At 37.6% G+C, this 27,924-nt stretch overlaps 1 protein-coding gene across 2 annotated transcripts in view; it reads left to right on the top strand.

Moving 5' to 3' along the window:
- The window catches only part of PCCA (propionyl-CoA carboxylase subunit alpha), a 284,142-nt gene that overhangs the window by 121,743 nt on the left and 134,475 nt on the right, over nucleotides 1–27,924 (top strand). For both annotated transcript variants that reach the window (XM_086770975.1, XM_086770983.1), the window contains 4 exons: nucleotides 413–487; nucleotides 5,705–5,773; nucleotides 6,631–6,706; nucleotides 18,357–18,467. In XM_086770975.1, coding sequence (XP_086627101.1) covers nucleotides 413–487; nucleotides 5,705–5,773; nucleotides 6,631–6,706; nucleotides 18,357–18,467 — 331 coding nt within the window. The remainder of the gene's footprint in view (nucleotides 1–412; nucleotides 488–5,704; nucleotides 5,774–6,630; nucleotides 6,707–18,356; nucleotides 18,468–27,924) is intronic.

The following is a 27,924-nucleotide window of genomic DNA, read 5'->3' as shown; positions in this document are numbered from 1 at the left end:
GTTTGATTTCTTATGATAACTGAATTCCTAACTGCCCTTTTATCTCTGATTTTTTTTTCCCCATATACTCTTTTCTCAGCTCCACCCTTTTGAATACTTTTCTATCCTTCTTCCAAGGCACAGTGTAGCAAATTAAAATGTCATCTTTGAATATTTTGGTGGTACTGTAGCTATGTGCAGAACACTTCTTTCCTACTTTTTAACTGTGATGCAAGAGAACGTATATGTTTCCAGTCTTTTATTTGGAGTTGCAGGGGTAGGTGGATGAATAAATGTACTTCAACACAAGTAATTCTGTAGAAGAAAACAAAGTTGCTCCAGCAGTAGTTTCCGTTAAACTTCAGACTCTTTAATGTTATTTTGTCTGCATCTGTAAAATCTTAATGCTCTGTCATGTTGACTTTTATTTCAGGACCCCTACAAATCTTTTGGCCTGCCATCCATTGGTAAACTGTCTCAGTATCAGGAACCATTGCACGTGCCAAGTGTAAGTAAACTTGGTTCTGATTTTCATAGGTGCTGAGTGTTTCTTTTGTAGACAGAGACTGTAAGTACTCCGCAGCTTTGTAAGTCTTGCCTTTTTTCCAACTTCTTGCTGGGGCAGGACAGGACATGGCAATATTTGTTTGTGCAGCGTGAAAAACTGCTTAAAAATATACAGTTCCAAACTGAGTTTAAAGTATTCAAATTTGGGTATAACAGGAATCCATTATATGTTGAAATATTTTGTTATGTTGTATAACTTTCAGCTTAAGTTTTTCAAGCACAGCTTTAGAAGAAGTATCGTGGTGACTAGAAAGGACAGTGAAACGTTGAGTCAGCTCTTTAAGCGCAGAGAACTGGGGACACGGGTGAGAAACTGCCAGTGCTTTCTCTTGGCTTTGTAGACTTTAAAGAGGAAACTTGTTACAGTGATTATTACGCGTTTCAGGATACAGTCTAACTGTGTGGAACGACTGTTTAACAAACAGTGTTTTCTGCTGTGTGTAAAGAACAAGGACACTGCCTTTCTGTAAAATCAAGGTAGTCAAAGTCGTAAGTGCACATATATACGTGGCACTGTGTCAGTTAGTGGAATGACAGGGCTGTATCGTCTATGAATACGATTATTCAGTCTGCCTGCATGGAAAATAGTGAAAGATTACAGGAGGAATCTTGAATGTGGAGATGTTATTGGATATGTGATTTATTTTGCTTCTTAAATTGTTTTTGCCCGTGTATTTTCCAAAGGGACCTGACCCTTTCTGGTCTTTAAGGCTTCATGCTGTGTTCAAAGCCTGAAAGCAGAGAAAAAATTGTGAAGATCTAAAAGGCATTATGTGATCTTAAAGAGGAGATGAGGGAAAAAGGTATCATTGGATGTATCTAAACTTTTTAAAAAAGGAACCAAAGAGTGTATTTAATAAGAATTTATAACAAATACTCCAGTGCTTGTTAGAAGTTTTCACCATGTTGTAATAGCTAACAGGATGTCAAACATTTTGCCCTTGCAAGTTTTTGCAATTTGCAATTTTCCAAACGTGAGACCTGTTGAAAGTACAAGTGATAATGGACAAACTATACCCCCTACAGTCTTTGTCCCACCAAATCTTTCTTCAATTAATGCTGCAGCAGGAGTTTTATGTAATAACATTTGCGCTTATGAGCCATCCATACAAAGAAAAAACAATTAAAATGCCTTAAATGTTCTGCTTACTGCTGTTATTTGCTTGTGTGAATGTTGCATGTCAGCTAAATGGACCACGGAACAGATAAAGTGATTGGGTGCAGGAGAGTGCACACTAAGCTTTGTCTATCATTATTGCTGGGAGCAATCAAATTGATGCCAGCAGGACAGTAGACGCGTTGACAGCTGTAATTATGTATCTCCATGGTGATCACTTTTGGCCTGTCATGGAGGCCCATGAGTCCCCTCCCTTGCAAGCATTTAATCAGATTGGGCTGTCACTTGTCAGGTAGACGGGGTGGGCTGGGAGTTGTGCTTAGGGGGAGAGGTGAATTGAAAATGAAGGGTGGGAGCTGCCTCATCGCTTCACGTGGTCCGTCGTGGTACCGAAGAAAGAAATTTTAATTACGCTGGAGGCTCCCGAGCAATGGCTCGAGGAGCTCATACGGAGTGTCTAGGCTGTTCTCTTTCTGTTTACTTCTATTGTAGGATTTAAAATAAAACAGCTTTTTTTTTTTTATGTAGACACTCATGGTTTGGTGTCTTAATACATATTTTCTGCCACTGTGAAACTAATTTCTCTCCTGAGGATGTCATGCCGCTAAGAACAAAATTAATACAACTAAAACACTTCAGTGTTACAGGCCCATTGTGCCACAGTGTTTTTCTGCATTTTAGATTTTAGAATCGCCAACAAGTTGGCTTAAAAAAAAATTAGCGGAGACTTGTAGTGTGTCACAGTGAGTTTGGCTTATAAGTAGTGTTTTGCCAAATGCATTTTCAATTATTTTCTTCTGTGTCTCAAGTTAACTCTGATTGTCTACCTGTGCCTGTGTGTCAGCTGCTTAAGCTGGTGGAACTGGTGTGCGTGGCTGTGTGAGTGTGTGAGGGTTGTTTTTTTTTTTTTTTCTTAGCCATGGATAGGAATATATTGGCTATTTTTGTCATGTAGTCTGTAATTTTCTTAGAACATGGTACTCCTAAATACCATTTTTTTCGTCTTTGAGAATGAAATTTAAGATTAATAACCACAAAACCCCATATTAGGATAGCGAGCATTCATGTTCAGTGCTCTTACACAACGTAGCAAATGTACTGCCATATCTGAAGAGCTCCAGCATTGCTCTTTGCTGTTATTATGGGCAGTCTAATATTTTAATGACTCTTACCACGAAGAGTAAACTCTTAGACTCTGATATGGCAAAGAACTGAGAAATACTAGAACCTATGTGTAAGTGGAATTTGGTGCACTAGTAGTCCTTTGCAGGACTGGGGCATAGAATGTGCTGCTCCCCCCCCCCCCCCCGCCCTTAAGCTTTTTTTTAATCTTTCACTTTACTGTTGTCCTAGTGTAATAACGCATCATGGTAGTACAACAGCAATAAAAGTATTGGGAGCTGTAATACCGATAAGCTGTAGGGTACAGCAGGATCTTGAACCATAGCCTTTCTTTGGTATATTAAATACTGAATAAAAGAAAGGAAATATGTTAAGCAGAAGTAAATGTTGGAGACTTAATAAATATTGCTATTTTTTTAATGAAGTTAAGCGTATTGTAGCAAGTATCTGTTGAATTAGGGTTTCTTTTTCATCCAGTATTTGTTAAGTTCTGTCACGCCATATAGTTCATAAAATTACCTGCTGTTACTAAGCTCTGAAAGTGTAAGCACCACAGAGAGAATTGAAGATGGTAAAAGTATTTCTTTCTGCTGTCATTTATTTTATTAAAATTAAACTTCTGCAGAGGACCTCAGATTTTTAAAAAAATAAATTATGCTGCTGTTTTTAAAGAATTTTCAATTCTCACTGTATTTTTAAATTTTTTTTTATTTTTCAGGATATTGTACTTAGGAAAAAAGTATAAATGGTATAGCGGTATGCATGTATGTTGCGATCAACAGAAACACAGAGCAGACAGAGCATGTATTCAGTAGGCTGAGAAGCCTTACAATAACTTCAAGATCTGACTAACCTGCTTACTCTGGGTCTGAATTATGCACCTTTCATATGTTGTTTTTCTTTGTCAAAATATGACATACGTGTATACTTACATGCACCTTACAGTACCCCTGAACACTTGTATGTAATCATTTATAGGTGCTACTCTGGAGACAAAAGTCAAGAGTATAATTCAAGTATATGTGGAGTATGTATGTCATACCTTCATGTCATATATGTATTTATTGTGTACTGAAAAAAAATATTATGGGCAAGGGATTTATCTGGGACTGAGTGGGTAAAATAACTTTTTCTATTTTGAATGTGAGAATATATGCATTGACTTTATATATAGGCAGACATCCTAGGAGGAAGGGTGGTTTAGCAGTTACAAGAAGGGGGTCTAGGAAATATGCTGCATGTTTTTTCTGTAATTATGTCACGTCTGAACTACCTTCCCATCAGTAGCTAATGTTAAACGTGCCTGATATGGGTAGTGGGGGGCCTAGGTAAGCACAGATAAAGCACATTCAGATAAGATGTGATAAAAATGCTACAGAAGTGCTGCTACCTTTACATATGAATAAATATTCTGTACAAATAAACATAAAAATATAAGAATCAATATATATAAATCTAGAAATACAAATACATTAATAAGTATATGCTTTTAAAAAACATCATGTCCTAAAAACTGATCAGACTGTGTCTTACTGAAGAAAGTGAGTACACCTGCTAGGGTATCTTTTTATGTCATTTGGATAATAAAGTCATCATCGTGCCCTCATGTGGATTCTGTAGACAAGAGGTTCTACATGTGGTCCCTTGATAATTGCCTAAATTAAAATATTAAAGGCCTAACAGCCGTTGCGTTGACCTTTTTCTGGCTTGCTGCAGACAGATGAGCTGCTGTTTATTACAAAGGTTCCTTCCCACAGGTGAAGATTTAAGTGAGATTCCAGGACCCTCTTTCCCACCCCTTTTACAATGCAGTATATCGGAGTCCTGCTGCTTCAACAGCTTTGATTGGAGCCCTCCATCCTTATGATCCCCAGAATGCATTTATCACTCTTGAGTTATTTTGATTAGTTTTTAAAAAATATTTCAGATTCCAGTGCTCAAAAGCAGCAATTTAATAAATGTTTATTCCCCAGAAATTGCTCATTTGAAAAGTTTTGTATGGCTAACCTCATTGCTACAGTGATGAAGTCAAACTGAGAGATGAAAACAAGAATCAGCAATACACTAACTAACTTGTTGGCTGGTTAACAGCAATCAGCCTCTTCAAAAGACATTTTTGAACTTGTGTTATTTTTTTCCATTAATATTGCAGAATAAGAGCTTTAATTGGGGCTGTGTTCTTACAAAGCAAAGCCATGGAAAAAGCTGTGTAAACATTAAAGCCTCAGGGGAACAGCAGCAACAGAAAAAAAATGTTTTACAGTTGAGAGGGTGAGGCAAAGAAGGAAAGTGTTACAGACATGAAAACCACAGGGTCGGTATTCCTATGGAGCTGATAAGCAGAGCTCCAAAGTTCCTGCTGAATGCTCCCTACTTGTATTCCTCCTGGAGCCCTTGGAAGGGCTGTAGTGGAACATGGGGGATGTGATTACATATATATATATATATATATATATGCAGAAAGGATGTGATTACGAGGGGCATCCCTCATGCCAGGTGTCAGTCAGAAGAATAATTACAACTATATTTTATTACAGGGATTAAATCAGAATTGGATATGTTCACAGTTGAAGTTTAGAGTGTGTAACACAACCTAAATTGTTAGATCAAATTTAATGTGTTTGCTGTACATTCTAGGAGAACAAAAGAGAATTTTGACTGTCAGCTGAATGTTGCAGTCGTGTTTTCTTTTAAAGGAGAGAACAACTTGCAAGTATTTTTGCTGGTGGAGGAAAAAGCTCCCCTTCCTCCCTCTCAGCTTCTCTGAAAACAAATACTTGTTCTACTTCTTCAAGGGGAAAAAATGTACACGATAAGCTTCATGGGTAGTATATTTTAAGCCTGCCAGGTAGATTTGATCTCATGTTGAAATATGTTTTTTTCCAATATGTAATTATTTCTGCTTCTTATTTTTTGAAGGTACGCGTTGACAGTGGCATACAGCAAGGAAGTGATATTAGCATTTATTATGATCCTATGATCTCAAAAGTGAGTTGCTGATTATTTTTCCATATTCTGAAGGCATGAAACACTAATTTTATACACAGATCTTATAAAGGAGGTGGAGAGTGTATTAAAGGTTTGGTAAATCAGTATTTTAAAGATGTTAGCCGTAACATACTTCATGGGAATGTGAAAGAAGTGAAGGAAGATGTGGAGTAGAGGAATTTTAGTGTCACTTCTAAACCAAATTTTTTTTTTTTCTTTTGATACCATAAATGTTTGTTTTGCAGTTTCTGATTATTAAAAGGATTCTGATTTAAACAGAAGCCCTTACTTTCAGACTTAGATGCTGTCAGTCTATCTTTTAAAATTTAACCTGGCCAGAACTAAAATGTTAATAATTCTGGCTTCCAAAAAGAAGCAGTGAAAGAAATGATTGATAGCGTCTCTTAGTATTAGTTCTTATTCATTAGTAACATATTGCTAAAATTAAAATATGACATTATAGTCAGAGTTCAGTTGTCTAGAAAATTCACACTTGAATCTTAGAAGTCAATTGGGCATTAGAAATCAGGAGAGTCAGCTAGATACTGAACCTTTGCTTTAATTTTCCATGCGCCTAAAGAAAAAAAGAGAGCTTATTTAGATATTCTAAATTTTATGAAGGAAAAGTGATTGGCCTTCTTTCATTAAATGAGTTAAGAGATCTTAGCTTTCTCTTGAAGCTTTGGAGAGCTTCTGAAACACAGATACAGTAATGTGAGAGAAATGTTTTTGTGGCTGCAGAAGTTCTACAAACCATTTTCATTTTAAATGCTATTCAGAATCTAGAGACAAACTATCTAATTTCTGGGTAACTGAAATACTACTCTTTTATTCTTTTTTTTTTTTTTTTTGTGTAGCTGATTACCTATGGCTCTAATAGAGCTGAAGCACTGAAAAGAATGGAAGAGGCTTTGGACAATTACGTAATTCGAGGTAACTACAGAAATTTGGATTCCTAGTGTGATAGGCTGCCATCTATTTCAAGAAAACAGCTTGAAGATGTAGTAATTAGCAAATTGAATAAAATTCCCGCTTCTTAAGTGCAAATTGAAACAGGAAAAGCTTGTGTTAATTAAGCTGAGAATATCCATCAGCTCTAAACAGATTTCGTTTTTTTCCTCTGTTATTTTTACTTGAATATTATGAGATAAATATTTAAATAATTTCCTTAAACTCGTAAGAGTTGTCACAAAATAGTAGCATATAATTCATTTATTGTGTTGTGGAGGGGAAAAAAGGGCCACTACACTGTAAGAAATTTAAAATATGTGCTGTTTTATAGCAGTTTAATACATCAATTATGGTCAAATAATATCACAATACAGTATTTGATTATGTATATACATATTTCTTATTTTCAAGGTAATTCTTTAAGTTTGGGCAAATACATGTGTAGGCTGATGATCAGAATGTGTTTCAGCTCTTGCTGACTGTCTGCCTAGGAGAAGTAGCTGCTGTTCTAGCCTTTCCAAGCAGCAGGGGTGAATCAACCGTGACCACTTTAACTTCTTTTAAGTTTTAGAGAGGAAAGTCATGGTTTGTGTAGGAGAAAACCTTGGATCTTCCTCTGTGTCTTTTGGAAAATAGGAATGAAATCTCATAGGAGAGGGAAGAAATTGGATTTCTTATCCTTTCTTTTTCTGGGTATTATTAGAGACGGGAGCTGTAATGTGGCAAAAATCTTAATTTTGCCCCTTAACTGTGTGGGTGTTTGGGGGAGTTGTTTTTTTCCATTACTAGTCAGTATGCTTGAAGAACCAGGGTAGGCAAGAAGGAAGTTGTTGGAGGCTTGCTGCCTTTGTTCCTTGTTTTGGTCGCTGCACAGATTGTTCCATGGTTTGAGATGGGAAAAAGACTTGGAACACTTAGTTCCTCCTCTGAGTGGCTGGGAGGAGGAGCAGGAGAGACCTCATATAGCAGACAATCACATGAGTGTTTCTGTAAAACTTGATTTGGCTTTAATGCTGTCTGCTGAATACTACAGATGCCATGTCAGGCTAGGAAGATTTATCTATCTAGGGGAAGATGACCATCTCTCTACCACAGCGTAGCTAGATAGGTGGTAGGGTTAACCATTGTAAAAGAACTGCATAGCTCTGAAATGGATCTATACTGGTGCAACTTGAGCCATTGGACTATTGCGATGCAATGTGCTGATGTAAACCCCTGGAGTATATCAGCTGGGTAAATTCATATGAAAGAGAAATTTATACCACTATAGCTAGACTGATGTGAGGTAGTGGGTTTTTTTGTTTGTTTGTTTTTAATGGAGATAAGCTCTGGATTCAAACTCAGTTTGAGTTAATAGAAAATCGTGCTAGAAGGATTATAGGTAATGAGAGTATTGGAATTGTGTGTGGAGCACAGTCTTTTATTGTGTGCTATAATATGGAGTGGAACCTGATTGTTTGTTCTTAGGTGTTTTACGCACATGTGTGTGTACCAAGTAACAATTCCACAGATAGATAATACCTACAAAGGATGTGACATATTACATATGAAAATTGCTAATTCATATTCTTGATTTTTTTACAGCCTCTTATTAGTATGCATGTATGCTTTTAAGTGTTCATACCTGATATCTTTGTAGTATTTCTACCTGTGAAAAGGCTCTTTGTCTATTAAAAACACTGAAAGAGCTAATAAGTGAACTACGGGAGGAATGCATTTTTTTTTAGTATTACAAAGGACAGGTTTTAACTTACCACAGGTTTAAAAAATAGATGAATTTCCAGAACACTTTTTTTTTTTTTGGTTGCAGTGAGCAGTGGTTTCCATTTGAAAACCAACAGGATTTTTGTGTAGTTTTACACAACTGGTAGTTTCTTCTCAGAGTTTAATAAAATGTAACATTCATGAATATTGAAGGATTTCTTCTGTTGCCTAGTGTGAATGGTGCTTGATAGGGCAGTTTGTAGTCTGTGCAATTTCAAATGTTCTAAACTGCGTTGACATGTATGGGCCTTCTCCCTGTTTGAAACCATTGTCTCTAAGTTCAAGTAAGCCCAATGGATAATGCAGAAGTAGTAAAAAATTGATATTTAAATGGACAAAAATAATTGAACATAAGAAAAGTAAAAGCAATTTCATGCATTTATTGCTGGAACTATTGTGTATATTTTTGCTTGAAAATGTTAGGTGCTATGTAAAACAATATTAAACCACCCTGATCTTACGTAAAAGTGCCTCACGTGAAGTCTTCTTTGTAACTGAGTCAGTAGTAGTAAAAGGTACAGAATAGTTTTTTACCTAGCTTTGAAGTTACATGTTTTTATATTTGAACAGTGAGCCTGTACATAACTATTTAGAAATCACTGTAGTCTTCCTGAATAGTATGCTTCATATTCCTGTGCCTGAAACACGCTCTCCCCGTGCCCCCAATTTCCTTGGAAGCAGTTTTTGTGTTTGCTTTGTGTTTTAGAGACAGCGTGTTTTTCCCTGTAAGTAACAAGTCTCTTCTGAGTTACAAAGCATGTTAGCTAAGCATTGCCAGCTGAAGTCAGTGTGAATTGTACTGATAATATACACTGTGAGAATTCAGATTTAAATTCCCAAGAATTGCAACATTTCTGTAAGCAACAATGCTTGTGCGCTCACATAGAGTGAGAATGGGATATGGGATGGGGTGACTGGGTAACAGGTCAAAGACCATCTAATGGGTAGCTTAGGGACTCCTAATGGAACATGGAGTCTTTCCGATCACTTCTGTGTCACCAGTTCAAAGCTGGCAAAAGTTTGTAAGGACTTTTAGTCACTAATATTTTGATGGTTGCTTGCTGACCTGCGTGAAATCAGTGGTCTTTATCCAGTTCCTAGAAGACAAATGTCCTCCTGGAACAAATGCCACCATATAATGTCATTCATGGCAGTCCCAGCGGAGAATCCAGAGACTGAAGCGGCACAGTGACCCTACAGGAGGTCACTCATCCAGGCTGAGTGGAGGCATGCTGGCAACGTGAAGTGCAAGGACTTACTCTGCTGTTCCTTGTCTACTGGCTGTATGAGCAGACGTTCAAGTTTTACTGCTGTGGCTTTAGGATATCCAAGAGTTACCCATTTCCTTTTAGCTCCATCCCACTTACAGGGAACAAGTCCTCAGACTGCAGCCTTTATTAGCTTGTTTTCTAGGACCAGGTAGTGCCTGGCCTTGAATCTGTGGTTCCACTATCCCTCTCACTTAAATCTGCTGGACATCACGAAGGAAATGAAATTAATTAAATTTTCAAAAAATGTAATCTAATATTTGCAAAGAAAGCAGACTTATACAAAATTCCAGTAAATAGTATTTTAAGCAACCAAGACTTCATCATATAGTGCCTATAATAGCAGTATCTTGATTAGAAATGCTGAATAAATAAAATTGTAATATTTGCAACAATGCTATGCTCTGAAAATGCCTATTGCCTTAAGATTTTATTAAAGTTTAGTCTGGTGACAACTTGCACACACTGAAATAAGGAATTCTATAGTCTGTTTGGTAGGTGCTGGCAATTTGAGTAACTCAAGGTACATTCAATGTGATAACGGGAATGTAATCTGCGTCTTATTTCCTGTGTAATACCTACAGTGTTATTAATAGGAACAGGTGAAAGTCTAAGATAGCACTTCTTTGAGTGGTGAATTGGATTAAATTATCTCCTAAGGTCCTTTAAATTATTCTGATAGGAACTCAGTCCTCCACTGAGGACTGATCTGAATTCAAAATCTTAGTTGGGACTTCTGAATGAGAAAGGGTCTAATTAGGTAACATTTTTGTCTGTAGGTCTTCCACTGTAGTTTGAGGATGATTAATGTTCAAGATCTAACCCAGATTTGTCTCAAGCAGATACACTTTTCATTTTATCCAGTGGTATTTGTGAATACTGGAAAGTTCAAGGTGTTGGTCAAGCGTAAGAGGCACTGTTGCTCATCAGGATGAAGCATGAGTTGTTTCCTGTGAGCTTGCACTGGTGTTAGTAGTTCATCTTTCTCTCGTTTTATGCCACTTTTCTTCCGAAATGTAAGGTTCTGTTTCTTCTTTTCAATTTGAACAACGGAAATGGAGTATTGGAAGAATGCTTTTCAGTGTCTCTACTGTATGTGTGAACATGATGGGTGATTTCCCTCTTTGTTTCTCTAAGATTTTAGCATATATTTTCCATGTAATTTATGCTTCTGAATAACCAGTTCATTTAAAGGCGTATATAAAATCCAGTATGAAGCTCTGGAAAGTTTATGTATGAAAATTGTTTTTATATATTTAAGTAAAAGAAACGGACATATTTATGCTGCAAATGGAACTGATTATCAGTTCACCAGAGGTGTGTCTGGGCAGATAGCTCATATCCTTGAGTGCAGAGATTCCTGTAATCTTTCCTTTGACCTTTGTTTGCTTTTTATCTTCCCTGCTGATTCAGATAGAGAACGGTAACGTGAAATTAAGAGTCTTTGTGTAAAGTCAACGATTATCTGTTGAGATTCTTATTGCTGTGGGGAGAGAGAAATGTAGTAGACCCTTTGGGAGAAAGAAGAGTGGAAAAAGGAGTGTCTGTGGAAAAAGTAAGCAGCAGATAGAGCAAGGAGGAGTAGAAATGAGGGGCAAATAAGGGAGCCTCTAACCAGGAGACAATCTTCCAGCATGGGCTAAAAGAGCAATCGTAGAAAAGAAAACAGAAAAGTCGTAAATAAGCGTGGTGAATGTTTGAGGGGAATGGGAATATAGAAGCTAACTCTCTGATATGAATGGACACGTCCCAGAACAGTGGCAGCAGAAACTGTTGTCTTGAGTTTTTGCATCTGGAAACAGACGAATTGGGAGGAAAAAGAGGACTGTGCTGAGTATTGTAGAGAAGGCCTTGACATTCCAAGAAAAAGCATCCAACAAAAAGATCTCACTTTAATTTTAATATTTTATCATATATTTCAAAGAAATGAATTTTCAGGAACAAAGGTTTTCACAATAAACTTTAAATCCAAACATCATAAACTACTGAATGATTTTGTCTTTCATATATTAACTTAAAAGATATTTCTCAATGACAGTGATACTTGTAAGTTTTAGACTTTCCTGTATTCTGATTCCATGCAGGTATGCAAATATGCTCACTGATACTGTGAAAAAAACCAATCTTTTTGTGTAAACCAGTTTTCCTGCAAAAGGCATATTATGTCTGTTTTTAAAAAAAGAATGAAACAGGCATCATTTTCCTGGTTGTGCTTTAAAAATGTACTGCAACAGGTTGTACAGCTGAACTCCCCTTTGTGTAGCAGAGGGAACAGGGGCTGGGAGTTCTGCAAGAGTCTCTGTGTTTTCTGACCCTCTGCAACAGGGGCCAGTAGATTCTCAAGTGTGTCAGCATGGAAACTTAAATTGGAGAATGGAAGGCAACGAACTTAGTTCAAAACCACTAGAAGCGACCGTTGCAGAAGCCTTGGTAACATCAGCTTGGAACACAGATGCTGACTTGAGGGAAGATTCTCCTCTTGTTTCTCCTCTGATTTTTTTTTTCTTAAGCCAGTCACAGGAGAGGGAGTGGGAACGGCAGCTTGTCAGAGGAACGTTATGGCACGTAGTTTAGGAAATGTTGTAGACTACTGCACTATGGAGGAGAAAGAGGGAAGGACAGTTGAAGTATAGGTTGATCAGGTGAAAAAGGAAGGCAGTGTTCCTGGTACAGGAGAAGAGAAATAAGGTGCTTTTTTGTCAAAGGAGTTTTGTGATTTTTTTTTTTTTTTTTTTTTTTAATTAAGAAAAAAGAGTTGTGGCAGTGGAAAAACTACAAGAAATGCAGTGTGCCAGGTTGAGGAGGCATTGAAAGACAAGTGCTGTTATTTCTAGTTAGGCCCCTTAGATTTAATGTTATCCTGGTGTTCTGTTCCCCTTTAGAGTAAAGGGATGGCTGAGGAGAAGGATGATGGCAGGATGGACGTCCATTTTCTTTTGCTTGTTCTTGACAAAGCCTCCTTAACTGCTACTTCCAGTTATTCTGCTGATTCAAACATTTATGTGTATTTGCCAACACCATGAAAAATGGACTGCTTAATGTTATTAAGAGGTTCAGAAGTACATGCAGTACAAAATTTAGTTTCAGTATGAACTAATGATTTTTACAGTAGGATATTACCATATATTATCTGCTTTCCCCTCCCTTCCCCCCCCGCCTTTATTCTAGTCTATGAGTTCTGTGAGCTCAAGGCTTTAATATCTAAAGAATTAAAGTTTTAATTGAAATACATGTTCAGCTCTGAGGGTCAGTTGTGTACTGATCCTATGTGAGAACTTTATGTGGATGTATGTGTATTAAAAAGCTAAAAAAGCCTTTTCTTGCTTTTGGGATGGGACTTTGTATGCTGATAGCCTGCTCTCTGAAGTGAATTGAAACAAAACACAAGCTTTGAAAAACAGTTAAACAGTTGAATGTTGAGGGTTTTAAGGAATATTGTAACAACTTTTGGAACTGCAGACATGGAGACTAGCTGTGTAGTAGTCATGGACTTGGAAAAGTTCATGTGTTGAAAGCAGTGTTTTCATAGTCTGTGCAAATCTATGGTAAGTGGAGAGTAACATAATCAGTATTTTATAATGCCCAGTGCAGAGCTTGCTTAATATTTTTTAAAATTTTTTGTTTAGAGAAATCGACTGGAATGTCTCCTAAACTTCATAGCATTTATTGTTATTCAGCATTTAAATTGATTGGTGATAATTTAGCTTGTTTTTTTTTTTAAAAAAAAAAAAAAAAAAGAGAAACCTCTATTACTGTACTCGACATGTTGTTTTTGCAATCAGTAAGTAGGCAGATAAAGTTCTTTCTATTCCACTTAGCACAATTTGAAATTTTCAGCAAGTTAAGTCTATTCAACTGCTTATCTACAGAGAGGCATGTAGGACTCCAATTAAGTTTACATGGATAAATGCAGATTTGTGTTTGCAGACATCAAGATGACAGAAGCTTAATACTGTAAAAAGGCTAATCAACACTGAATATGTTTAGTGTCAGTAAATATTTATAGTGAAAATATTGCCTATGGTTTTGTGCCTTGGCATTCCAAGTTCTGATTTTTAGTGAATAAAAATGTGATGTGATATCCTGTTCATAAACCTGCTATAAAATTTTTGTTTTCTATAAAATTGATTTTATTGTCTTTTTCTTCATTGTGTTTTCTTGTGAAGACAAGTTAGGAGGTAGGCTACAGTTTGTAAGTTAATGAAAAATCTGGTATATTTAGCAAAGTTTTAAGGCAGATGTAATCCAGAGAAGGAGAAAAGATAGAGACAGGCAGTATGGGAAATAATTTCTTCTGATTATTTGAATTTATTTTTTTAATGAGAGCTTCTTAAAATAGTTACTATTTGAAGTAACTACAGTAGGTTACTAATCGGCTCTGGTGAACAATGTGATTATTTAGTGTGTTCATGTATTCATTAGGCAGTAACTACAATTTAACTGGAAAATTAATTGAACCTCAGGAATACATATTTGTTATGTATAAAACATAATTTTTTTTTAAAGTTTCATTAGATCACCAGCAGTTAAATGCTAGTCCACTGTCTTTTACAAATGTATTCTGAAAAATAGTGTGTCAAAATTTAAATCTAAGTAGTACATCTTAAATTGAGCTTCTACTGCTGTAATATTGTATGAAGAATACAGCCAAATGAAATAAAAAAAATAGAGGCACAAGGAGCATTGATAAAAGAAGAATATAACTGTATCTGCAGTTCTGCATCAGTCTTAACAGTGTAAAAAATGATGCTGATGTGAAATTTTGTTTTCTGAAGGGGAAATAAATTGGTATAGTTTAGCATTTTGTTTGTTTGTTGGAAATGTCATGGCTTGTCAGGTTAACAAATGTGATTTTATTCCTGGCAGACTGCAGACCTGGTCAAGAAAAAGAAAAATTCCCTGAAAACCACTGCAACATAAATACAATATACTTCAGTTTAGTGTCTAACTTCGCATGAAATAAGCACTGCCTGTTAGCCTCTGTTTGATCCTGTGAGAGTGTGGGGCTAATGTCTGGCCAGTGTTTTGGAAGCAGCAGGTAGTCAGGAGCAAGCTGCTCTAGGGGTCCATATTTCTGTAGCCTAGCAGTTACTCACACACAGATGGAGACCTTATGAACTTTGACAGAGGTCACGCTAAATTGCAAATCTAAAACTTCTAGACTTCTGAAGGATTACACTGCTACACTTTTTTTTTTTTTTTTTTTTTTTTTTAAAAGCCATATGACTGGGAACATCACTAAAGGTATCAACTCACTTTTGAGAAGCAGATCCAACCACACACACAGTCATTGCTCACATAATGATCACGGGGACTGATAAAGATAGCGTTTCATGATACTTGAAAGGGAAACTTGCGTGTTAAGTTTTTATTTGCATATGTGAAATGCATGTGTTATATTGCTTCCTGAACACCTAGGCTTGTCTACTCTATTGAACTTTTAAAAGGAATTTAGGAGCTTACAACATTGCAGAAGCTTCTGACTTTTCTGATGCACATGAGTTGGAAATAATTCAGATACACACAGTATTTTTTTAATTTCAGGTCTTTTGGGGCAGTCAGTTGAGAGACCAAGCTCTGTCATCTGTCATCAGCCATCATCTCACCAGGGATCTTATAGCAGTTTAGGAAAGAAAAACATGAGATGATCTGGTTACACATTGTAGTGTGTTTAAGTCCTGGATTCAAAGTCAGGGAGCAATGAAGAGCTCCTCTTTGTCTTCTAATTATAGTCCCGAAGCTGTACTTAATAGATGAAAATCTCTGTGATGTTTCAACTTGCTATTCAAATGGGAAATTTTGAGGGGATTTTGAGGCAGCCAAAGAAAGACTTCATTTGTTTCCAAGCTACAGTCATTTAGCATAAGACTTAAAAAAAAAATAAAATTGTATAGTAGAGATGCAATATGAATTTATTTCAGTGTTTATGATATCAGGGTCCGTGAATGACTATCTAGGTCACAGGCAGCAAGGAGACTGATCCTTTTGTAATCAAATGTCCAAATTTTTATCTTGTCATCATTGAACTGGTTGTGTAATGTGCTACTTAATGGCTCATGAACTAGTCTTTAAAGCTGTGCCTTCGTGATTCAATGAGGCTGAGTCTGACTCTGTGTGTTGAAAGTGGTTTCAGTGACGGCCACACAGAGAGCTTGAAAATTCACACCAGCAGCAGACTGTAGGGGAAAAAGGCTTTGAAACTGTTTGAACTGGTCTGCATATAAAATAACAAGAATGTTATTCATGCTTCTAAACTGCAAAAACACAAAGGGAAAATAAGTAGGAGCGTAAAAGAATTTCCATCTGTAGCTACAGCAATTTGCAGTCGCTGTACTGCTGGTGTCTTCGCTTTGGTTAGACCTTGATAGGGGAAAAAAATCCAAATAGCTTAATTTATAGTTGAGAGACCTAAATTTACAATGAATTCTTATTCATGGTATTTTAAAATAGAGCTATTAGAAGAAATGTGCAGATAACTTTCAGAATCATGTCAACATTGTAATAATCATAATAACTTTTAAGTAAACGTGTCTAATGTTGAAGTTCAGAATCTTGTGCTTTACTAGAGATGTATGGATGCACAGACAATTTTTTATGAGATAAACTGATTTGTGCACCTAACACCAAAGTTCATATGACCTGGCAAATGCAGAGTGATTTGGAGTTGCCTGTCCCTCTGACACCGACAGGAAAGAATGTGAATGGCTTTGTGTTTCCTGAAGGGTGAGAATGTGCACACCACACAGCTGAGGCTGGATAACCTCTTTCCTATAGCAGCTTCCTCATTTATCCGTACCTGAAATGGATGCAATGGCTGCAGCCAATGCTTACAGTTTGTGCTCCTGAACTCCACATCTATTTTGTCTTCTCTTAAGAAACGTTAATGTTTATGAGGTAGCCTCATTCTGTGTAGCCATATTGGCATTGAACTGGTGGCTTTTCAAGTTTTCTGTTACAATCTCTTTCCAAAATTGAGAAGAGATTTGAGATGAAGATGGTGCTTTTCTCTTACCTGCATAATCTTAAACTTTCCTTTCCAGAGATTACCTGTGTGCTACTCTCAAAAGGGAAAGTATCTTCACTTTGAAAATAATTTGTAGTGCAGTAAGCAGAAGATAATTTAAATTATGTGGGAATTTTTTTTTTTCCTCAGAGCTTTTTTTTTTTGCGTCTCCTTTCCTCTCCCATTTCCTACAAAGACTTTTTTGTATTTAATATTTCAGTTAAATAACTTTTAATGACCATCATCTTCAGTGCTAAACTGCAAGTACTTCTGGCAAAGGGCATTTTAGCATTAAGTAATTAACTTAGTTACACAGCCCTGTTAAATTCAAAGCAACAATAAAGCTTGAAGGATTTCAGAAAGTCAACTAGTCCCACTGTCTGAACTAAGGTATGCCAACTGTATTTGTGTCCTGACAGGTGTTTCTTTAACCTGTTTTAAAATATTTCACTGACTCCAGAATCTTTCACTAGGCAATCTTTTTTCCAGTGTTAACTATCCTGAGTTACATATTTTGTGCTGACATCTACTCCTGATCATGTTTTTTTCCAGCCTGTGCTGGGAATGGAATATGGTTTATTCCTTTCCTCTCTGAGAAAACAAATTAATCGTTTACTTATCTGTGAGGAAGGGGTAGAGGACTTACTGTTTTGTGTGCTGGATGGACCCTGGCAGCATCCTTTGAGCTGTGTAGCTTTAGACTGCGTTTGTTGTCTGTCTTTGTTGGTACAAAAAGCAAGGGGAAAGAAGAGAAAGAAAAATACAAAAAAAAAGAAAGAGAGCAGACAGGCTGAGAAGTGGGATGAAAGGAGATTAAGAAATTCATAAAAAAAAAAGAGAAAAGTATAATATTCAGAGAAACTAAAGGACAAAGCTGACTATAAGGGCTCTATGATAAGTAATTTTTTACTTAATTTATTTTTGGAGGGGGCTATATGCCTAGCAGGGTCATGGAATAGTGCTAAAAAGGGAACAGAGCATTTGATAAAGAATTGGCCAGGCATGGTACAGAGCAAGCATTAGATTTCTTCGTTTTGCAAGTTCCACAGGAGTCTGACTCACAATGATAAAAATGTTATAGAATTATATGTAAGTGATAAAACTTCTTACTATCTTTTGTTACTCTGTTTAGGGTGTAACATGACACATATCTTCCGCAGGAGTGTGCGTGTAGAAGGTGGCAGGGATCACAAGGTGGGCCAGGGTTCGTTGGAATTGAACTGATACTTACGGTCATGACTAATCTGTCATTTCAAAGAGATGTCTCTGATATTGCCTACATGTGCTAGGACTGAATCAAAAGTCTCTTGGTTGTGCTTCCTGTCGTTGACTTAACTAGGTGTTTGAACTAGGCTTGGTGAGCTGAAAATTTGGAATGTTTATTTCTTAATTAAACTGAGTGTTTAAGGAGGGTATCTTGAGGCAGGAGTGGACCAAAACTGGTAAATGTGCATTGATTATATCAGCACTATGGTCTCTAAGTTGTGAATAAGTGTTTATTCCACACAGATAAGAGCTCATATTTTTAGAAGTTGTGTCCTACTGTAATTTGTGATTAATATGTTTACCTGATTTTCTGTTGATCTTTTGTTTTCAGGTGTGGCTCACAATATTTCTTTATTGCGAGAAGTGATCATCCATCCACGCTTTGTTCAAGGAGACATCAGTACTAAATTCCTTCCTGAAGTCTATCCTGATGGTTTTAAAGGTTTGTTCCATTTGGGAATGTTTGTTTCTTTTTTTTTTTTTTTTTTGAGTGCTGCTGTTTGATTATTATTCCTTTATATTTATAGACTGACACATTCCTCATATGCACATGGGGATGACATCCGGATACGTTATGTATCTGTGCATACATGCAATTAGAGTTTTTAAATAATGCATAATATAATTGAATCAATTACTTTCAAGAAGGCGGAATACATACTTCTAGTGACAAAATAGTAAATGAAGTACATCCAAAGTCAAGAAAAACAACTTGTAGGTGGTGTGAAATATGTAAAATAAACATCAATTCAACTCTGCCATGCTGTTGTGCTTCATTATCTGCAGTGCTTCTACTGTTAACTGAAGATGAGATTTCTCTTTACTCAACACTATTGCTTCTCCACTGAGTTTGTGCAGCATCTTTAGAATCTCCTTTTGGCACTCTTTGTATTCACTGTAGCGTTGTCTGGAGAATCTGGAGTTTTGTCAGAGTATTCCACTAACCTGATCTTAACACTCATTACACACAGTGATGGGTGTCACCTTGAAATTATTAACTCGACTAGGTTAACATAAACAGAAATGCAAATATTTCTTTTCAACAACCGAAACAATTTCAAAAATATATAACAACAATCGGTAGAGAAATGTAAGTAAACAAAAAGATTGGTTTTCTTTCACAGAGATCAAATTTTAAAAGGTTGTCTTCTGTCTCAGCCGATCTGCTATAGATGTTTTCTTGACCTGTGTGGTCAGAGACTCTGTCCTTCCACACCTCAGCTGGCATTCATCAGGCAGAACCTCTTCTTTATTAGGGGAAAAAAAAGAAAAAGACAATGCTTATAGCTCATCATTCATGGGTCCTTTATGAATCCCGTGGAGATTCCTTTCTCCCCAGTTCATCATTAATCCAGTGTGCCAGAATCCTCATCCCACTTTAGGGACAACACTGCCAGATTGGCAATCACTGGACATGACTGGCACCTTGCCAACTTCTAGTCTCATTAAGGAGCAGAACAGCTTTTTCTTACCTCAGGATTCAGTGTGTGAGTTTGGTGCAAAGGATGTTCATCCACAGAGCTGCTTTATATCATGATGTAATTGGCGACTGTATGTGATACAGTCCTAAGGTGGGATTAGTGCTTGTTCTGGGACTCAGACTCTAGCACCAGGAGTTAGTCTTCTTGTGTGGCAAGCTTGTGATGGTTGCAGCTCAAATGTTCCTTTGTGTTCTTTGCTAGGGTGTCCTTAACCAGTTTTCAGATAACTCATCTGGCTTTCATCCAGCATTGACCTGAGGGTACTGTAATCTGCTTCGAAGGCTCAGTGCTGCTGATTAGCTGGTGTGTCTCCCTTCCCTGACACTTTAATATGGAATCCCATGTCCTGTCTCTTTGAGGGTTCTAGGACTTTTCTGTCATTTTCATGAGTGGGTTCAGTTCCCTAAAACACCACAAAACTGCTTTTTTTATTATTATTTTTTATTGTTGCTGCTTTTGTTGAGGTAGTTTTTTGAGAGTTCTTGGGTTGACTTAGCTCATGAAGGAATCTAGTGAACTTCAGCAGATGTGCAAAGTGTGTAGCAGGCAAGGAATGGGGAGAAGGGAATGGAGGAGAAAGGTGAGTATGCCAGATGTTAGGTTTATACCATGTTGTGAAAAGGCAGCCTCACCCAACACACAACTGGGAGCAATAAAAAAATAAACCATTCTATCCTTATTTGTGATAGTATATCTGTTGGGGCCCTTGGTCACTTTTGAGAAGCTGGGACAGGTTTTGCTGACTCAGAAAGAGATCACTTGCTCTGTATTTTTCACTATAAAAGGCACTCTTGTCTCTTGTTCTTTTATTCTTGTTTTAATATTTCAAATTGCAATGTTAACCTGTATATAATCAGTTCTGGCACATGTGAAATGACTAGCCTTTGTTCCTGCTGTATGAAGAGTCTTGCTCTTCTCCTTCTGTATCAAATGCAAGCATACATTAGCCTTTTTGTAACGATTAAAAAACTGCAGATATCATTATTACAAAAAATTTTTTTCTCAAGTCAAGAATACTTATTCACAAATACTGATTCAAAGCTCACTGAAGTACTTGAGAACCCTTAAAATGATGTAGTTTGTGCAGGATCAGACCATTCTGGCTTAAAATCAGTGAGTTGAATTAGAGGGTAGTTTTTTAAGTACCCATTGAAAAATGTTTCTGCAAATATGAAGACTCAAATGGGAACTGTTGAAGGCAAGCAAGGGTGGTGGGCAGATGACAGGTAAAAGCTCAGCAAGAAAAACAGAGTCAAATTAACTTAAGCGATGTAAGTTCTCTACTCACTTCAACTAACCTTTTTATATAAATACCCAGGGTAAACTTTGCTAGAAGGATTTGAGAATTAAGTAGCTTCATATACTGACACATGTGAGGGATGGGATGGCATCCTGAGGGACCTGACAAGCTCAAGAAGTGGGCCCTTGTGGTGAACCTCATGAGGTTCAACAAGGCCAAGTGCAAGGTCCTGCACCTGGATTGGAGTAACCCCTGGTATTAATACAGACTGGGGATGAAGGGATTGAGAGCAGCTCTGAGGAGAAGGACTTGGGGGTACTGGTAGATAAAAGGCTGGACATGAGCCGACAATGTGTACTCACAGCCCAGCAGGCCAACCATATCCTGGGCTGCTTCCTGAGAAGCATGGCCAGCAGGTCGAGGGAGGTGATTCTCCTTTTCTACTCTGCTCTTGTGAGACCTAACCTGGAGTACTGCATCCAGCTCTGGGGTCCTCAGTACAGGAAAGACCATGGACCAGTTGGAGTGAGTCCAGAGGAGGGCCATGAAGGTGATCAGAGGGCTGGAGCACCTCTCCTATGAGGACAGGCTGAGAGAGTTGGGACTGTTCAGCCTGGAGAAGAGAAGGCTTCAGGGATGCCTTCTAGTACTTAAAGGGGGCTTATAAGAAAGATGAGGACAAAATTTTTAGTAGAGCCTGTTGCAATAGGACAAGGCATAATGGTTTTAAACTAGGAGAGGGTAGATGTAGACTAGGTATAAGGAAGAAATATTTTTACAATGAGGGTGGTAGAACACTGGCACAGGTTGCCCAGAGAGGTGGTGGATGCCCCATCCCTGGAAACGTTCAAGGCCAAGTTGGACAGGGCTCTGAGCAACCTGATCTAGTTGGAGATGTCCCTGCTTCTTGCAGGGGAGTTGGACTAGATGACCTTTAAAGGTCCCTTCCAACCCAAACTATTCAATGATTCCATGATATATCTTAATATTGTTTATAAAAGGTGTGTAGCTGTAAAAAGAGATCTGGGGTAATTTGAAAAATTAGAGCAGTGCGTAGCCAAAGTGGATTTGGAAATACCTAGAAATGCGTACTCTTTTTCACAGTAGAAATCCATACTGGAAGTGTTTTAAATTTGGAAAACTTAAAAAAAATTGAAGATGCCTGCTATGTTAATGCTTGAGCACAATCCAGTATGGTTTTTTTTGTAAATTAGACAATTAACACTGTTGGTCTACACTGGTGGTAAGTAATGCCAGTCGTGTTCTTTCTTGGTGACTTCATGAAGTACTGGCTCATTTCTTATCTGTGTTTTTCTTCAAATATAAATACTAACTTTAGTCTTACTGAAAATAAGTAAATAAGAGATGCTTTGTTTTCCAGTCTCATTTTCAAGGGTTTAATTGTAAGTCTTTTATTAGAAGGCTTTTACTGTAAGTTAAGAAAAAAATAATTATTAGAAATATCTTGGCAGCTTTTCCATTAACCTGTGATGCCCACTTCAAATTACATTTAGAACCAAAATGTTTAGTAATTTTCATAATTAGGGTTTAACTCTTTTTCTTTCCTTCTTTAAATAAGCTTTCATTAACAAAACCAGTTTGTTTATTGCAAGTTATTTTAAAATCTTGCTGTGCTGAAGCTAACCTTGCTTGGAGTATGATTAGTGTGGGAGAGCAGCTGCTGTCATGTCCTTTTGTTGTCTGCGCAAGGGATGGACAGCTAAAATGCTGGCTGGCAGTGAGTCAGCTGCAGTGGGTTATTGCTGTGAGCACACAAGCATGTTTTGGGAGGAGTGCAGATCTGAGGGTGGGTGCAGCAACACCAGTTAGGTCAGATGACACAAATACATCTTCGAGTGGCCTCCATGCTCTTTTCTCACAGAATAAAAACGTTTGCCAAGAATGCAGGAGTAGCCCATGCTACTGGGTAGAGTATTGTGAGATGAGCTGTCCTACAGATTTTCCTGGGTATCTGTTTTAATGCTGAGATTTTTTTTTTTATTTATTTTTATGGTCTACTGTTTCTGTTTATTAAATTAAGTTTCAAATGCTTGGTCAGTCTTTTGGGAGAGACATCCTGTGCAAATGAGAAGCGGGACATTTTCCAAAAAAATATTGCAAAAGCCATACCAAACACAGGCAAAAAGCAAAAAGAATCCTTTACTTACCCCTCTTCTAGCACGCTTACCTCATTTGAGTGGAGAGAAAGATCAGATGTTCTGATGGACAATCCTTTGTTAACTGATTTTTAATACAGAAGGGATGAGAGAGGAAACACCTTTCTCTCCTGTAACTGTATTGACTCTAGAGAGTGTGTGTGAGGTGAAGGCTTTCAGATGCATTGTGATCGTTATAATTGTATGGGTTGGAGAGATTGATTACTCCACTTTACCCAACACTTATTAAACCACCCCTGGAATACTATGCCCAGTTTTAACCCACTCACACATACAAGAAAGATGTCAGTAAACTTCAATTAAGTCTAGTGAAGAACCACCAGGATTGTGGTGGAGTTGGAACAAAGGACCTGTGAGGACAGGCTTGTTTAGCCTGGAAACAAGAAAGCTTAGGGTGGACCTAATGGCAGCCTTCTCATACCTCTGAGGGGCTTCCCAAGAAGATAGAGCCAGGTTCTTCAGTGAGGCGCACATAAACTGGAGGTTTCCAAGACCTGACTGCATAAAGCTCTGAGCAACCTGGTCTGAATTGGATGTTGAGATTGCTTGGTGGGGAGGGGGAGTACACTGAATAGATTGGAGACCTCCCAAGGTTCCTTCAACCCCAGTCATGCCATGATTCTGTTGTGAATGAAAACACTTCTGAGATGAATTGGGACTGTAGATACAGCTTTTGAATTTAAATCTGGAGACTTTTGTTATTAGTTGGTGAAGGGAATGCAGATTCCTCTGATTGTGTTACTGTTAGAAGAGAGACGATGTTTGCTGCTAATGTCATTAGTCTTCTTAACACTGGAACCTAATATTTGTCTCCATTTTATAAAGCTATGAGGTTATAAAAATTGACTTAATAGGTAGCTTACTTGACTTTCTTCTTTCTGATAGGTGAAGCCAAGAAACATTCCTTGGTCTGTCTCTAATCCCATTATATTTCAAAATAGTATGCTTTCTGTATGCTTGTAGTATCCATCTTACAAGGGATCGTGAGCTCTCCGAGATGTACTTTTTCACTATTCTGAATGGCTTGTGGTTGCACACGCAGACAAGTATTGTCTGTCTTCTGCCATGACCTGGTAAAAGACCATTACTTTTACCAGCAAAGCTCTGCTGGACTTCAGAAGAAATTAAAATCTCTAATAACATCCAACTTTGTTCTGTGCCTCAGCCTACTTGGTGTACATGGCATCTGTGATGGTCAACTTCAAAATCCTTTGTGGAAAAACTCATACCAAAACAGAACCTAGGAATGATATAAACATTGCCTGCATTGGTATGAATCTGAATTATGTATTGTACTTTCTATCTTACGTATTTTGCTTTTAATTTTTATTCTTCCCAATCAGAAAACAGTCACTTTTCAAGTATTAACAGATGCGGGCACATAACCAGGGCTTGTTTGTTTTCTTTTTTTTTCTTTTTTTCCCTTCCTGTAATTGATAGTAGGAAACTCATTTCTAGGACAAAATGCAAATGAGACTGTTATGGGAAAAATGACCTTTTATGTAATTTAATTTGAAGTTGGTTATGTAAAGTAATTGCATGAACCTTTTTGACTCAGCTTGGGGGATACTGGGATAATATTGATTTAAGCAATCATAACATCAGGGAAATGAGAGAGAAATACTTTTTTCTTTGTCTTCCTTCCGACCAGGGTTCTGTCATTTAATAGTAATAGATGCATGCGGTCTAGTTTTAAATTATATGAACAACAGTGCTTCCACTCCTTCAGTTGTGACTTAATTTTATAGCCATTAATCCTGTTTTATGTTCACCTTACATAATTCAGCTCAGTGATGATAGTGATAATGTAGAAGTATATCCCCAATTGAGCAGAGATTTGGGAGCTGGTTTACATTTTACCATGGAGGTGAAATCTCTGTGCAGCCTCGGAGTCTGCAGTGATAAGAGTAGGGAAGAGCAATGGCAGAACTTCCCATGCTGGAAGCTGGGGAACCCTTGGTGCTTACTCCTTTCACTCCCTATCAAGGCAGCACTTGGACAGATGCCCCAGGGGTAGCTTTGTTACTTTTCAGATCAATCTTCTGCATGGTTAACATGAAAGGCTGTGTTGTTCAGTCCTGATTGATAGTGGATATTAACTTATACCTCAAGATGTCTAATTGAAATCCTGAGGAGTGACTTGTAAGGTAAAATAAGACTTGAAGTCAAACAAAGGTATCACTATCTGGCGCATTTGTGTTATTTCCTGATTTAGTAATGTAATTGAAAGTTTAACCTGAAAACTGTTCAAAATTCTGCTGAGCGTAGCAGCAGAGTAAGAGCAGAAGGCGAGGGAAATGGGACTGGAGTTCAGAGAACTAAGGCAGTACTGACAGCAGCCTGGCTTGTATAATAAAGGTACATCGCTAGTCTTAGGAAGCAGCCTTTATTCAAGCTTCTGAGGTATGCCTCCAAAGTTATGCTTAGGACATTATGTGGTAGGATGGTATCTTTATTGCCAAAGACCAAAATTTAATTTTGGTATGCTCTTGTTAACAGTTCATATTGTCTCCCAGACTTAGGGAAATAAGTGCAAGTTGCCCACACTTGATACTACAGCCCTGACTGGTTTTCTGCTTGCCATATCTGTTCCACAACTGATGCAAATAGTGACAAACAGAGAAAGCGAATAAACATTTTTTTCATGTTTGTGCTAATTAAGAGGTGAATGTAACTCCTGATTGGTTGTTAACCTGTTTCAAGTTATTGACCTTTGTTCACTGTTTGGAGTTTGATTTTTATTGAAGATATGGGGAGAAAATCGCTTTTGCAGCACAGCAAGTGCAAAAGCAGTTATTGATTTCATCCAAGATGAAGGTCATGCAATAAAACCTTCAAATTTGGATCTTTCTAGTTTTACCTTGTTCTTTTCTATGAGTTGATACTACTAGTGTGTGTTGGAGCAGGTGGGAACACGTGCAGTTTTGGTCACACAGACTTGTCATGGGTGTTAGGCAGGGTGACTGAAAAGCAGAGGTTTTAGGATAGATTTCCTGATGTATCTTTAGCTGAGACGTGTAAACAAATTATCAAATTGAGATACAGCGTTTTGGAAAAATGATCTCAGCGCTTCTTCGTTGTGTGTAAACAGCTGGAAAACTGGCACATTTCAGAGACAGATAGTTGATGTTACTGCATTGTATAATTATGTAAGACTTATATACACATGCATATGTGTTTGTATATATACACAAAAAGTACAAAAGTTCAGCCTTTTTTTTTACTTTCACTTTGCAATCAATTTTTCTAGTAACTGGCAAAGGAAAGATCGAGTTTGTTTCTCAAGACAGTTCCTCAGCCTTTCAACATTAGTATTTCTGCATACATTTGTAAAAGTAAAGACAGTTTCCATTTCAAGGCAGATAAAAATAATAAACACTGAGTGAAGGAACTTGCAGTAATCTTTAGCCAGAATATGTTAATATGGACTAAATTAAAAATAAATTGATGCAGATTTGCTGGCTTTTGTTATTTTTAAATTTACATTTTTTGCCCATGACAGCTCCTTTGTACTCTTAGCTGGAACTGTAATGAGTGTGTTTCCATCACTGTGGCGTGGTTGCCTTGCTGAGGTGGACTCTAAGCAGCCTCTTTACCCATCCATTTTTAATGTGCCCAGTGGAAGGATGTATCCTATGCAGAAGACATCCTGTTTTGAAATTGTGCACTTGTTACTGTAAAGTCTGCTCCAGTCCTTTTCAGAGGTCTCAATTCTGGCTTTTCCTTAGGACCATGCTAGGCTTATTTTATGCTACTGATAAAAATTGTCTCTTGCTAGTGACCAGTACTGGGGAATGGGAGTTGACATTACAGGCAGTAGTGCTGAGACAATGCGAAAGTGGAGGTGTAGAAGGGAACTGTGGGTTTCTCTGCTGCAGGACTGGAAGCAAACATGCCCCACTTACCAGAGTTGCTCAGGGAGATGCAGCCTTCTGAACCCCTTCCCCACCTCTTCCCCCATCCCTTCATACGAGTCTCTCCTAGCCGTGGGTGATGGCATTTGCTGTGATATGTACCCATGAAGGTCTGCTGATGCAGACAGCAGCTGCATAAAGCACTTTGAGAACTCTGTTGTGACTGCGTTCAGCTAAATCTTTCAGTCTTACCTTTATTTATTTATTTATTTTTACTTTATTTATTGCCTTTTCCTCTCCTCAGGCTTTTGAAACACCCCTGCTTTCATCTGTGCGAAATATCTCTCCTAAGGATAAAGTTTGGCTCTTTTTCCCCATGACAATTCATCTTTGCACTTCTTGTCCTTTTCTACATCAGCTTTGACTTCCCACCACTGCCTTATGGACCAACTCCTTTACTTGTCCTTTTGCTCCCTCTCACTTCAGTTTTGACTATTCTGCTTCTCTGGTGATGCCAGTCTTGGCCACCTATTTGCCAGCCTCTCATACTAAATCTGTGTTGAGTGGTTTCTGACCTAAAGGTTCTGACAGGCAAAGTTTTGTTACAGTGTGGTGTCTTTTAGCCTGCTGAATGGACAATTGAATTTCTAATTAACTTCACTTTCTGGAACAAGACCAAATTGGGAGAAAACTTGCTGCCAATCATCCTGGTTTCCACCTTTTTGTCCGAACCTTTATTAGCTTGCCTGCCTTCAGATTGTAGGCTACTTGGACCCATTTTCTGCTTATGAAGTGCCAAACATAACTTTGACTCCGTTAGTCCCAAACTGATGATTACACAAATGGCACTAAATGACCCAGGTCTGACAAGTAGTTTTATCCTCATTTATTTCTGGAGTTTATACTGTTGTGTTATCCCTTTTGCCTGGAAGATCTGTAACCTTTGTCAGGTAAAGTACTGAGAAAGAATGCTGTATGTTCTAATAAGTAAGTTCTAATGTACAGATGGATTCCTTACCAGCATGAGGCACAATATGTCAACCAGTGACATTTCAGTAACGAAAACAAGATGCTGCAGCATCGTTCAGGTTTTTTTTTTTTTTTTTTCAGTTGTCAAATTGTTTTAACAGAGATACTAGTGTTAGGC

This window comes from Chlamydotis macqueenii, chromosome 1 (assembly GCF_036417535.1).
Source record: "Chlamydotis macqueenii isolate bChlMac1 chromosome 1, bChlMac1.mat, whole genome shotgun sequence".
Classification (NCBI taxonomy): domain Eukaryota; kingdom Metazoa; phylum Chordata; class Aves; order Otidiformes; family Otididae; genus Chlamydotis; species Chlamydotis macqueenii.
This window is presented reverse-complemented; position numbering and strand designations above follow the sequence as displayed.